Source organism: Echiichthys vipera, assembly GCF_963691815.1.
Source record: "Echiichthys vipera genome assembly, chromosome: 3".
Taxonomy (NCBI): Eukaryota; Metazoa; Chordata; class Actinopteri; order Perciformes; family Trachinidae; genus Echiichthys; species Echiichthys vipera.
Window position 1 is genome coordinate 1,860,741 of NC_139828.1, and position 13,280 is coordinate 1,874,020.

Below are 13,280 nucleotides of genomic sequence, written 5' to 3' on the forward strand. Positions count from 1 at the left end.
GACCACTCCAACTTCATCCACGTGGAAAACGTTTATGAGAACGTCCTCCTGCAGAGTCTGGACAAGGAAGTCAACAAAGGTACATACACAGACACACACACACACACACACACACACACACACACACACACTCTAATGCGTCCCGTCCTCTCCTGCAGTGGTCAAAGAGGCGGCGAGCCTGAAGAAGTACAACCTGTTCACGGACAGCAGAGACCTGCTCAGTCAGTCCAGCCGCTCCAGCCTCTCCTCCCCGTCCGTCTCCACGCCAGGCAGCCCCGCCATGGTGCTCGCCTCCCCCGCCAACACCTCCTTGGAGCCCCAGCTCACGTCACCTCTTGCGGCCAACGGCGTGTCTTCCAGACTGCAGAAGGATGGGGAGCAGATAGAGAGTGAAGCCTCGACGGACGCCACCTTCATCGAGACTGCAGCTCCGAGTGTCGCAGAAGAAGTCGTGCAAACCGTGACACCGGAAGCGGGCGCTCCTGTTGCACTTCCAGCCTCAGTGGCCAATCAGAGTGAAGCGCAGGAAGTGAACGTAGAAGCCGCTCCAGAGACTGCGATCCAAGAGGAAGTGACAACCGTCCAAACGGCCGCTGAGCCTCTGATGCAGAGCGCCGACGCTCCAAAAGAGGCGGAAATCACAAACGTGGAAGCAGAAATAACAAAGACAGAAGCTCCTGAACCGAGTCCTGGTGCAACGGATGAACCAAGACCTGGTCTGACGGATGAACCAAGTCCTGGTGCGACGGATGAACCAAGTCCTGGTCCGACAGATGAACCGAGTCCTGGTGCGACAGATGAACCGAGTCCTGGTGCGACGGATGAACCAAGTCCTGGTGCGAAGGATGAACCAAGTCCTGGTGCGACAGATGGACCAAGTCCTGGTGCGACGGATGAACCAAGTCCTGGTGCGAAGGATGAACCAAGTCCTGGTGCGACGGATGAACCGAGTCCTGGTGCGAAGGATGAACCAAGTCCTGGTGCGACGGATGAACCAAGTCCTGGTGCGACGGATGAACCAAGTCCCGGTGCGAAGGATGAACCGAGTCCCGGTGCGACGGATGAACCGAGTCCTGGTGCGACGGATGAACCGAGTCCTGATGCGACGGATGAACCGAGTCCTGGTGCGACGGGTGAACCCGTAGAAACTGCAGCCAGCGGTGCAGAGGAGAGACACTGTGGTAGCTCAGACGTCCAGTCCGAGGCTCCCTCTGGACTCACCCGCGAAGACATCACCCAGGACATGTTGCGACAGGAGGCAGAACCGGTCACCGTCTCAGACCCCAACTCTCTGGACGTGTCGGTGGGAAGCGAGTCAGCCCCGTCGGACGTGGACTCCATGGAGGAGGTGCAAACAACGCAGATAAGTGAGGACGAAATCTCGACAACGTCCGACATCCTGGAGGACGAGGGGAACGTCGGTAAATCGCCCGAGAGCTCGGCTGACCCCGCCGAGGAGAAAACCCAGAACGACGAACCACCACCTCAGGTCCGGACGGACGCTGTGAGCAGCAGCGTGAGTGGAGGCGTGGCGGAGGAGGGTGCGAGCGCAGAGGAGACAGCAGCAGACACAGCTACAACACCTCAGCCTTCTGAGAACGCCGCCGCCGCAGAGGATACCTCCTGCAGCCCCGGAGCGCGGCCCTCCGACTGCATCAAGGAGATCCGTGACTTGGTGGTGGAGGTGATCGAGGTGGAGGAGCTGCTGCAGCGTTACCCAAGTGGAATCCAGAAAGACGAGGAATGAAGCGCCGCGAGCACGACGACGAAGGACAAAACGATCAGAGACAACCTGCTCTCAGACACAAACGCTGCCACAAACTGTTTATATTTTAAAAAACATGCATGAAATTAGGATAAATTATTTATACGAGTCATTTACACAAATCTCTGTGTCACTCAGTGAAGTAACACGACGATTACGTTAGAGAAAAATACGTTTAGATCTATTTTATTAAGAGTGTGAAGAAGCATCTGTAACGTGCTGCGGGGGGGGGGGGGGGTTATTTTAGAGGGACAGTTAAGACATTTTTGGGAAATTCTTCTTTTTCTTATACGCTTCCTTTCTGAGAGTCAGGTGAGGAGATGGATATCAATCTGGGTTAGCGTTAGCCTAGCTTAGCATAAAGACAGGAAGCATAGGGAAGCGGCTAGCCTGGCTCTGTGCAAAGATCAAAGACGCACCTCCTGACACTGTCGAGCGTCTATCTCAGCGGCGTGTTGTCACCAGCGAGAAGAAACTTTAATGAAACTACTGCATTAGTAATAAATTCTAATAATAAAAGACTTAACGAAGCAAAAGTAAGGATAAGGATCAGCTGTCGGACGGTTGCACGAGCCAGGAGAGTAGCTGCACGCGACCACGACGACCGGTACAAGACTGCAGCAGTCCGCGGAGAGAGGAAAGGCCTCTCTCTTGTTTTGGTTCAATGAAAACACGGAGGAAGGTTTCTCAGACTTCCCAGAGTCTGAAGTTTCTTTAAAAGAGCGCAGAAGACGGTCAGTAGAGTTTGCTGCAGACGTCGGAGCCGTCATGACGCACGGCAGCGTCTGTGGGTCCTGACGTGATGGAGTTCAACAGGGAGTGCAAAACAAGATCTGTGACCTTCTTCTTGTAGATTCTCCACTTTTAATCTCAAATCTGCGACTTCTTTCTCATAGATTTGCTATTTTAAAGTGGTAAAATACTCCCCCCCCCCCTCCTCCCCGGGTCCGTAACCGTTACTGTTTTCATACTTAACGCGTCGTCGTACAGTCGACGAACCTGCAGAGAGAGATTATTTGTGGTTTTCAGCATAAATAATTGGGTGTGTATCAGAACTTTTGGAGCGTTTTCAGCACAAACACGGCGCTGATACCGATGACCGTGATACCAAATGTCTCCTCTCTAATCGGAGCCTCTCCGGAGTTCTTCACTGTGAACAGTTAACGATCGGCTTTAGGTAAAACAATAAAGTAAAATTAGCATCTCGACGTAGCGCGACACACTGGAGCCCAGCTGACATCCACCTGAACGTCTCACTCTGAACAACACAAGCAAATGAACAAACGAATCCCCCGAATTTGAAAAACGCCTCCTCCTCAGCGTCTCCAGCTGTTTTTTTTACATCGGTGAGTTTAAGATAGTTTAGAAATAAGATATTTTAATATATTATCCCACATGATAAACCTCCAAATTCATTGTAGAAGCTGCAGTTTTAGCACATTATGTGATTGTTTGGGACAAACTGAAGAAGCAGCTCATCCAAGTGCCTCCGCGTTGCCTCAGCGTGGCCTCCGCGTGGCCTCCGCGTCGCCTCCGCATGCCTTTACGCAAACCCGCGGTGTTCGTTTGCAGCGAGCACCTGTGCCTTTCCTTTCCGACCGTTTCACTGTCCACCAGATGAATGTGTGTGTGTGTGTGCAAATATGAATAATAAAACAAGAGTCTATAAAAACAAACTCACCCTCAAACGAGTTCTGTGTCTCTTTATTTACTCGCCAATAAAACAAACTGCAGCACGAGGCTTTGATTATTTATTCATGTGTGCAGAGAAACATCCAACATCTGTGACGGATTAAATATTAAACCCACTTTAACGACAATAATACACGTCTTCAATCCATTAATTTGAGATGCTGCAGCACAGAGAAGCGTCTCTGGTGTTTCGGCAGCGCTCCAGGCACGACGACGAAGACACAGAGAACCCATAAAACATCAGTTATTGTTCGTATTTAAGACACAATGTTCAAGATTAGACTCAATTACATTCACATATGAAGAAAAGTGACATCTTAATGCAGCGTCGGGATTCTTTACAGACTGTGTGTGCGTGTGCGTGTGCGTGTGTGTGTGTGTGTGTGTGTGTGTGTGTGTAAAGACTAATAACAGAATAACAGCCCCTCTTTATTTTATGGTCCATTTTCTCGGGTGTTTTCTGGGAATCACTTGTTCTTCTAATAGAGAACTTAGAGACGCTCTGAGACACTTATTTGACTTTTCTTCAGTATCTGGAGTTTGTACAACGTTTATATTAATTTGTGAGTCATGTCCTCTGCCTGAGAGCTGCAGCCTACCCCCCCTCTGCCTGAGAGCTGCAGGTCTGGGTGTGATTGGAGCTGCAGGTCTGGGTGTGAGTGGAGCTGCAGGTCTGGGTGTGAGTGGAGCTGCAGGTCTGGGTGTGAGTGGAGCTGCAGGTCTGGGGGTGAGTGGAGCTGCAGGTCTGTGTGTGAGTGGAGCTGCAGGTCTGGGTGTGATTGGAGCTGCAGGTCTGTGTGTGAGTGGAGCTGCAGGTCTGGGTGTGAGTGGAGCTGCAGGTCTGGGTGTGATTGGAGCTGCAGGTCTGGGTGTGAGTGGAGCTGCAGGTCTGGGTGTGAGTGGAGCTGCAGGTCTGGGTGTGAGTGGAGCTGCAGGTCTGGGTGTGAGTGGAGCTGCAGGTCTGGGTGTGAGTGGAGCTGCAGGTCTGGGTGTGAGTGGAGCTGCAGGTCTGGGGGTGAGTGGAGCTGCAGGTCTGGGTGTGAGTGGAGCTGCAGGTCTGGGTGTGAGTGGAGCTGCAGGTCTGGGGGTGAGTGGAGCTGCAGGTCTGGGGGTGAGTGGAGCTGCAGGTCTGGGTGTGAGTGGAGCTGCAGGTCTGGGTGTGAGTGGAGCTGCAGGTCTGGGTGTGAGTGGAGCTGCAGGTCTGGGGGTGAGTGGAGCTGCAGGTCTGGGTGTGAGTGGAGCTGCAGGTCTGGGTGTGAGTGGAGCTGCAGGTCTGGGTGTGAGTGGAGCTGCAGGTCTGGGTGTGAGTGGAGCTGCAGGTCTGGGTGTGATTGGAGCTGCAGGTCTGGGTGTGAGTGGAGCTGCAGGTCTGGGGGTGATTGGAGCTGCAGGTCTGGGTGTGAGTGGAGCTGCAGGTCTGGGTGTGAGTGGAGCTGCAGGTCTGGGGGTGATTGGAGCTGCAGGTCTGGGTGTGAGTGGAGCTGCAGGTCTGGGTGTGAGTGGAGCTGCAGGTCTGGGGGTGAGTGGAGCTGCAGGTCTGGGTGTGAGTGGAGCTGCAGGTCTGGGTGTGAGTGGAGCTGCAGGTCTGGGTGTGAGTGGAGCTGCAGGTCTGGGTGTGAGTGGAGCTGCAGGTCTGGGGGTGAGTGGAGCTGCAGGTCTGGGTGTGAGTGGAGCTGCAGGTCTGGGGGTGAGTGGAGCTGCAGGTCTGAGTGTGAGTGGAGCTGCAGGTCTGGGTGTGAGTGGAGCTGCAGGTCTGGGTGTGAGTGGAGCTGCAGGTCTGGGTGTGAGTGGAGCTGCAGGTCTGGGTGTGAGTGGAGCTGCAGGTCTGGGTGTGAGTGGAGCTGCAGGTCTGGGTGTGAGTGGAGCTGCAGGTCTGGGTGTCAGTGGAGCTGATTGATTGCAGCAGGTGAAGTTGATTTAGTGATCAGAGGAGAGAGAGGAGGCACTCTGAGGAGAGTGAGCAGTGTGTGAGAGGCAGTGTGTGAGAGGCAGTGTGTGAGAGGACCCGTGTGTGTGTGAGGACCCGTGTGTGTGTGTGAGGACCCGTGTGTGTGTGTGAAGACCCGTGTGTGTGTGTCTGAGGACCCGCGCGTGGTGACGCGTTTTCGAGGACCCGCGTGTGTGTGAGGACCCGTGTGTTTGTGTGTGTGAGGACCCGTGTGTTTGTGTGAGGACCCGCGTGTGTGTGTGTGTGTGAGGACCAGCGTGTGTGTGTGAAGACCCGTGCATGTGTGTGTGTGAGGACCCGCGTGTGTGTGTGTGTGAGGACCCGTGTGTGGGGACCCGTGTGTGTGAGGACCTGTGTGTGTGTGTGTGAGGACCTGTGTGTGTGTGTGTGAGGACCTGTGTGTGTGTGTGTGTGTGTGTGTGTGTGTGTGTGTGTGTGTGTGTGAGGACCCGCGTGTGTGTGTGAGGACCCGCGTGTGTGTGTGTGTGAGGACCTGTGTGTGTGTGAGGACCCGCACGTGTGTGAGGACGCGTGTGTGTGAGGACGCGTGGAGACGCTGGACATGGAAAAGTGACGCAGGAGGAAAAACGTGTTTCAAAGAAGGAAGAAGGAGCCGGTGAGTGTTTGTCCGTGTGAACTTTAACATGAATTTAGCTGCACTAAATAATAAAGTGTGTTTATTTAAAAGATGCCCTGCATTAAAGATGTTACTCCAGTGTTATCGTCAGCTGTTCTGCCTCCAGAACACCTCCAGTAAAACGTAACACGGGAAACATTAATATGATTGATATTTATGTGTTTTAAAGTGATTATTTAGTGTTATTTATAATATCTGGAATGACAGTAAAGCCCATTATGAAGCACAGCAGCACGTGTTACGTTCAGGGTCAATTTGACCTCAGGAAAAACAAACGTTCGTAAATAATTGAATTGTAAAATAAATAAGAATGATTAAAATGATCAAATTAACCCAAAGGAACAACGCTGCGACACGTATGTGTGCGGGAAAATGAAAAACTATCATGTCAGTGTGTGTCAGCGTGTTTAGAGACGTGGAACGATGAACGTGGTCAAACTGAGCCCGAGGAGAACAGGAGGGTCAAAGTTCACAGGAGTGCACGTGTTTAATAACTTCCACTTTACACGTTTTAGTTTTGGAGCTTTCACATCGTTCACAGTCGACCTGACGGTTCAGCTCCTCTCAGCAGAGACGCTCGTACTGCGTGTGTGTGTGCGTGCGTGTGTGTGTGTGCGTGTGTGTGAGAGGCTCCGGGTTTGTTACCGGGGCGCCGTGATGAAGTTGTAGAAGAGCTGTTCGTCGGGGTGGAAGCCGTACGCGCTGACGGGTCGGTCTGCAGGGACAAACTGCTCCGACGCCCTGAAGAGACACAGAAGAAGAAGGGGAACGTTCACACACACGGGGACACAGGAGGACGCACGAGAGGCTGAGCGTCACAGCCCTGAACCACGTTTAGACGTTTAACCACGACGTCTGTTGCTCTCTGTCACATTTATTTGATGTTTTATGCTTTATTTTGATTTGATTGATTTTATGCTTATTGTCACTCTGACCCTTTCATCTTTGTACTGAAACTGATGCACGGTAATTTCCTTCAGGGATAAATAAAGCTTCTTTAAAAATAAACCCTCAGTGAGGTTTTATATTATTTATATTATATGTATATAATATATATTTAAGGTGCAGTCGGAGACGTTGGTTTGCTTCCATCACAGGAGAGAAAACAGTCAAAATGTGTTTTAAAAAGCCGACAAATACGGATTAAAGCAGAATATATAAATTTATTAAACCTTTGTTTTTCAGTCTAGATGTTTATTATATTAATTTCTCTCATATTTGAGACTTAAATTATTAAATGTTTGCATTAAACGCTCGCACTAAAGTCTGTTTGTGTGTATTTCTATTCTAGTTTTGACTTTCTGTCTAATGTGTCTGTATTTTCTAAAGGTTTGTAACTTTTATTTATTTATATGTATTTTTTTTATATTTCTGTTCATCTGTTCATTTTCCAGTTTAATAAGAATTTATCCACCTGTTTTATTTTTGACTGAGGTGAAATTTAAACACTTAAAATTTATCGATATTTTTATGACTTCTTTGGTTTTGTTTGATCCTTTAGGATATTTTTATAATATAACTTTATAATTATATTTAATTATTAGTGGAGTTGGTTTTTATTTGATGAAAGTCGAGCATCCAAACGTTGCTATTTTGAATTAATATTTTAAAAACATTAAAAAAATATAAATAGTTTTATTTTTTGTGATCATAGCTGATCTCTTTATTTATTTTTTGTTTATTTACGTTAGTTTCTAATTTATTTGTCTACTATTTTTATTTTTTGTGTTATTTTTACTCTTGTGACCACAGCTGATCTTTTTATGTATTTGTTTTTACTTTCTAATTTTATATTTGTCTGTTTTTATTTTCTTGTCTAATTTTTCTTTATATTTATATTTATTTAATATATATTTTTTGTCTTATTTTATATATATTTTTATTTTATATATTTTTATCTAATTTTTATTTTATATATATTTTTCGTGTAATTCTTTGTATTTTATTTATATTTTTTGTCTAATTATATTTTATACATCTTCTTATGAATGTTTTCATTTTTTTGTTTTATTATTTTGTATCCATTTAAATTCTCTGTAATCATCAAAGATGTAAAATAATAACGTTTTTAAGGACAGTGAAACACTTTGTCTGTTTCCTGTTGCCCCTGGAGACGCCGGCGTGCACGGAGCCGACCCCCCGTCCCACTTCACGCTGGCCCTCCCTGCCGCTCCGCTGTCCCCCTGCTGCAGAAACCCGCACCAGCAGGTGGAGCTCTGACCCCACGCGTGCGTCTGAACCCCCTGCAGCGCCTCCATCAGTGGAGCCGTGGGAGCAGGAGGTGCAGAGAACAACCCTCATAAAAACTTAAAGTAGGCTTCATCTGCTCCGGTGCAGGTGTTCGACGTCCAGGGCGAGTGTGAGACGCTGCTAACGGCTGCGGGGGTAAACAAAAGAAGACATGTCACAACAGGGCGCCGTGACGAAGGGCCGAGGCTGGCGGCCAAAGCTTCTTGGAGGACCTGGCTGCCCCTCCGCCCGGGCAGCAGAGGCCTTGTTGAAGGGAGGGATGATAAAGTGTCTGTATCCACACCGTGTAAATCAGTTACCATGGCGATGTGGATGCACGGGGTTCCGCGCTGCATCTTGTGACCAGCTGCTGGGAGTTTGTTCGTCCGTGGGATGGATAAACTGGGCTCTGACGGATGACACCACCACCACCAGCTCCACCACCGCGTCCCTCTCTCGCTCTCTCTCTCTCCGCCCGGCCCCGTCCTCCTCCTCCTCCTCCTCCTCCTCCTCCTCCTCTTCCCCAGATTCTAAAATACGAGCTGTTTGCTTTGCCCCTGCGAGCCGCCTATAATGACGTGTTGTTTTTAGCCAAATCACTTCCAGCGATCAGTTACACAGCTCGCTCCTCCACCTCCACCTCCACCCCTCCACCTCCTCTCTGTTTTGCCTCCCTCCACCTCCACCCTCTCCACCCCTCCTCCAGAAACCACCATCTCCTCTCCCTCCTCTCTGGGCAGAAATATGTCTTTCTCCTCTCCGCACGCTACGCCTGTCAGGAGGGATTTGAGCGCCGGGCTAAAAAGGGAGGCTGGAGGAACACTGGAGCTCTGAGTCACACCATCCGCCCGCCCGTCTGCGTCTCTCTGGGGCTGACGGGCCGGTTCCACCCCTGACTGGACATCCATGAGTCCTGATGTCCGGTCATCGTGCAGGACGGGGTTGACTTTGATTTTTAAAATATAAATAAAATCACACTCTCACAGTACAGATCTGCACCTGAGCTCTGACTCACTCCTGGGTATTTGTGTCTTCTCGCTCCTGTGACGCGTAAAGTCGATCTCAGAAAGTCCCAGTTCCTTAAATCTGCATCTGGAGGCGGATCGACGGACGAGCAGAACAAAGATCAGAGGAACAAACGTGTTTCTTCTGATGGTTTCTGCACAAAAACACACTCACGTCTCCGTCTCTGTCTGAATCAACTTGTTTTTTATACATCACCCAAACTTACAGACTCTAATTTTTGCTTATTTTGTATTTTAGTGGGTTTGCTTTTCATAGTCGGGTCAGTTTTTCATGAAATTACTGAACTAATAAACATTTGATCGATGATATTTAAGTTAACGAGCAAATACTGCAAATGTTTCTACAGTTGGTCGATGAAATAAAGTGAAAAATGTGATTTAAAGTGTTTTGTATTAGAAATATTTGTGTTCTCATATGCCAATAATCATGCAAAGATGTTTATCTGTATATATAATAAGTTAAATATAGTTATGGATAATAGAGAGGGCATAAATGACCCCCACATTTCCAGTTTATTCACATTAATTCATATGCAAAGTTTATAGTTTAGAATATTCCTGCAACCCTCGCTCGTTACTCTGCACTTACGTTCTCCGTAAAATGATACGTTTCATGTGTCAGGATTGAATTCACGCTGGAGTGCAGAAAAATCAGCGTCACCGTGAATGAACGGCCAGAAAACGCGTTCTATTGTGATGTGTGTTGTTTCTGATGTCAGATTTTGTGGCGACTGCGGCGTTTTCCGTCAGGATCGAACGCCACATGCAAATCAGAGTCTGTCCACCTCCTCTTCATGTGAGGAGAGGGCGGGTCGGGGGTCTTTTGAGACAAGGGGCCCCGTGTTTCCCGCGAATGCCAGTTTGGCCCCAGAGGAGCGGCTGCAGGAGGCAGCGATGGCGGCGGGGACAGCGTGCCGTCCCGCAGAGAACATTCCTCGCTGTGGAACAGGAAAGGGAATCAGGCCCTTTTTCCTCCTCTGGCGTGACCCCTCGCCCCCTTTCCTGCGCCTGTCTCTTCCAGGGGCCTCGCTTTGATCTGGCCCCGCTGTCACTGCTCAGGTTACGGCTAAGCAACACCCCCCCCCCCCGGTACAGGACCAGGTCTCTCCCCCCTCCTCCCGCGTATCTCCACGTCTCACCTGATTGCAGCGGCGCTCGCTTCCTTTTATTTCTGACCTCACCTCTTCACTTCCCCGGCGCCCCGACAGCCTCTCAAAGCGCTCATTGATGCTGCGCCCGGCGTGTTCGTGTTCACAGTCGCACACTGTCCCGCCGCTCACGCCTCTTTCTATTGGACGCCGCTCTTTAAAGCTCTGTCCGCACCTGGAAGCCCGTCCCCGTATCTTTACAGAGCAAAACGTTCAGAGCACGACTTCACTCTCAAAACATCGTTTCTGATAAGGAGCCCGTAAACATGACCAACGTATTAGGTATGGAGCCAGAAGGAATTTATATATATATATATATATATATATATATATATATATATATATATATATATATCTTCATCCGGGGTCGGGTCGCGGGGGCAGCAGAAAACATTCCTGGGTTCATGTCTCAACACAAAAACTTTTAAAAGTAAACTGAGGGAACTTCACTAAATAAACGTCAATAAGAAACAACAAATATGAGATTTAAATATATAAAAAATCCATGAATTGAAGTGGTGTGTAAATAGAAAATAGAGGTTGTGTGACAGCGAGCAAAGCAGAGACGCAGTCGGCCATTTTAACGTCCGCTGAGACGCCCGTCCTCTGCCTCAGATGCAGAGAAAGTGACTAAACTTATTACTTGAATTGCAAAATGAACAAGTTACGACACGAGGAACCAGAACTGAACTTTAAGCTTCATCTATTGCATCTATTTTCAGTCATTTAGCGAAATTGCACTCGGCTGGGAACTGGAGGGTTGCGGTTCGAGTCCCTGTGTGGGCCATGTATGGAGCGTGGACTGGTGGCTGTAGAGGTGCCAGATCATCTCCTGGGCACTGCTAAGGTGCTGTTGAGCAAGGCACCGAACCCCCAACTGCTGGGGGCGCCGGTCACTGGCATCTCTCCATTAGTTGCATGTATATATTGTGTGTGTGTGTGTGTGTGTGTGTGTGTGTGTGTGTGTGTGTGTGTGTGTGTGTGTGTGTGTGTGTGTGTGTGTGTGTGTGTGTGTGTGTGTGTGTGTGTGTGTGTGTGTGTGTGTGTGTGTGTGTGTGTGTGTGTGTGTGTGTGTGTGTGTGTGTGTGTGTGTGAGACATGAATAATAATAATAGAGTGAAAAAATTGAATTTCCCATTCCGGGATTAATAAAGTAATTCTTCATCTTCTTCTAAATGTCGTCTTTTCTCACAGTTTAAGGGGCCGTCACATGATAAGACCTGGTTTGTCATTTTAAAAAACGGGGTCACAAAAAGTTTGTGTCGACACTTAATAATTTCGTGTGAAAGGGGCTTTATTATTATTATTTATCTCACACACGTTTGATGTTTTCCTTACTTCTATTCTCCTTTTATTTATGTTTGTATTTGGATTCTTTGTTGTTTTTAAATGCTCTTTGAATAAACTGAACTATAAACGATCCACATGACTCATTCATCTTTACCGTATTAGTTTCTCAGCTCGTCTCCTGCCGTTTCTTTCTACATCGATCCACTTTAACCGTCTTAATGAGCTCGTTCTGATATTGCTGCAGAATAATCACGGCTGTAGCGTCTCTTTTTAGAGAAGGCCTCCTTCACACCATGTTTCACACATAGTTTAAAATAAGCTGCAGAGCTGGCTTTGATTATTATGTTAACCTGGATCCCTCGGAGCACGGCGGCCAAATTAAAACAGTCTCGCAGACGCAGAGTCCCCCGGCGCTCGCAGTATATTTAAAAGGTATCAGTTACAAAGCTGAGAGAGAGAAGGAGGGAGAGAGAGGGAGAAAAGAAACAGACAGTAAAGAAATGAGTGAAGGGAAGTCAGATCGGGACTTCTCTCTCTCTCTCTCTCTCTCATTGGACGGACTGCGTCGTGGATTCAGCCGGTCACAGTCGGCCTCTCAACGGCAGCCAAACCAAACATTCCTGGCAGCGAGGAGGGGAAAGCAAATCCGTCGACACGAGCTTTATCGCACGCAAGGACAAGTTTGATAATAAATAAGACAAATGGCTCCACAATAAACTCTCTATTTCCTCAACTATTCATCATGTCAGCGCCGTACGCTGGACAGAGAGTCCATCTCAGTGATAACAGGATTGATTTTTTTTACATTCCCAGGCTTCAAGTTTCACGTTCCGCGGCGGCGTATTGGGACGAAAGTAGATGATGTATTGGAGCCGCAGAGGAAAGAGAGAGAGAGAGAGAGAGAGAGAGACAGCTGAGTGTGTTTGTTCTCAAGAGCTGGAGGCCTGCTGTTCAGGGTGGAGCGACGCCTCCTGGGACTGGCGAGGCTCGTTGGCTCGGGCCCGGTTCAATAACACAGATCAGCGAATAGTGGTTCAGGGAAAAACAACACGAGCGAGGGGCAGAGCGCTGACTGGCGTGACGAGCCGACCTGAAGGTAAACACTCACAGTTTAGTGTTTCCTCTCCGACACAAGCCGGCGTTCCTGGACAGAAACAACCTGCCCCCGCTGACAGCCTCCGTCACACGCTCGGGGGAGGATCAGGGTCCGGTAACAGGCCCACTAATCATCCAGACCTTCACGTATAAAAAGGTGAAGCCCCGCCCGCTTCCTGTGTCGCCCATGGGAATTTATTTCAGGTCCCTGTTTGATCCCGTTTGAATTACACACATGGTGTTCGTCAGTTTTAAGATGAAACGACTACAACTCTTGTCACGCACGAGGGACGTCACCGACGGCACAAACAAGGTCGTTTAGAGCCGTACTCTACCATTTGGAATATGGGTGAGTTTATACGCAGGTTATGGTCCTGGAGTAAAAAAAAGCTGTAGGCCTGCAGAGAAACTGACCAATGGGAGCCATCCGTCACAGAAGACTCCCATTGGC

General features: G+C 48.7%; 2 protein-coding genes across 2 annotated transcripts in view; one reads left to right on the plus strand and one right to left on the minus strand.

Annotated features, from left to right (window-relative positions):
- The window catches only part of niban1a (niban apoptosis regulator 1a), a 26,028-nt gene extending 22,565 nt beyond the window's left edge, over positions 1-3,463 (plus strand). The window contains exons 13-14 of the mRNA XM_083940721.1: positions 1-79; positions 159-3,463. The exon at positions 1-79 is cut by the window's left edge and continues 33 nt beyond it. Of these exons, the coding sequence (XP_083796847.1) occupies positions 1-79; positions 159-1,747 (1,668 nt within the window). The 3' untranslated portion in view covers positions 1,748-3,463. The remainder of the gene's footprint in view (positions 80-158) is intronic.
- Positions 3,464-5,951: 2,488 nt separating this feature from the next.
- Positions 5,952-13,280, minus strand: part of kifap3a (kinesin-associated protein 3a) — a 47,183-nt gene continuing 39,854 nt past the window's right edge. Inside the window, exon 20 of the mRNA XM_083911120.1 lies at positions 5,952-6,783. Coding sequence (XP_083767246.1) covers positions 6,684-6,783 — 100 coding nt within the window. The 3' untranslated portion in view covers positions 5,952-6,683. The remainder of the gene's footprint in view (positions 6,784-13,280) is intronic.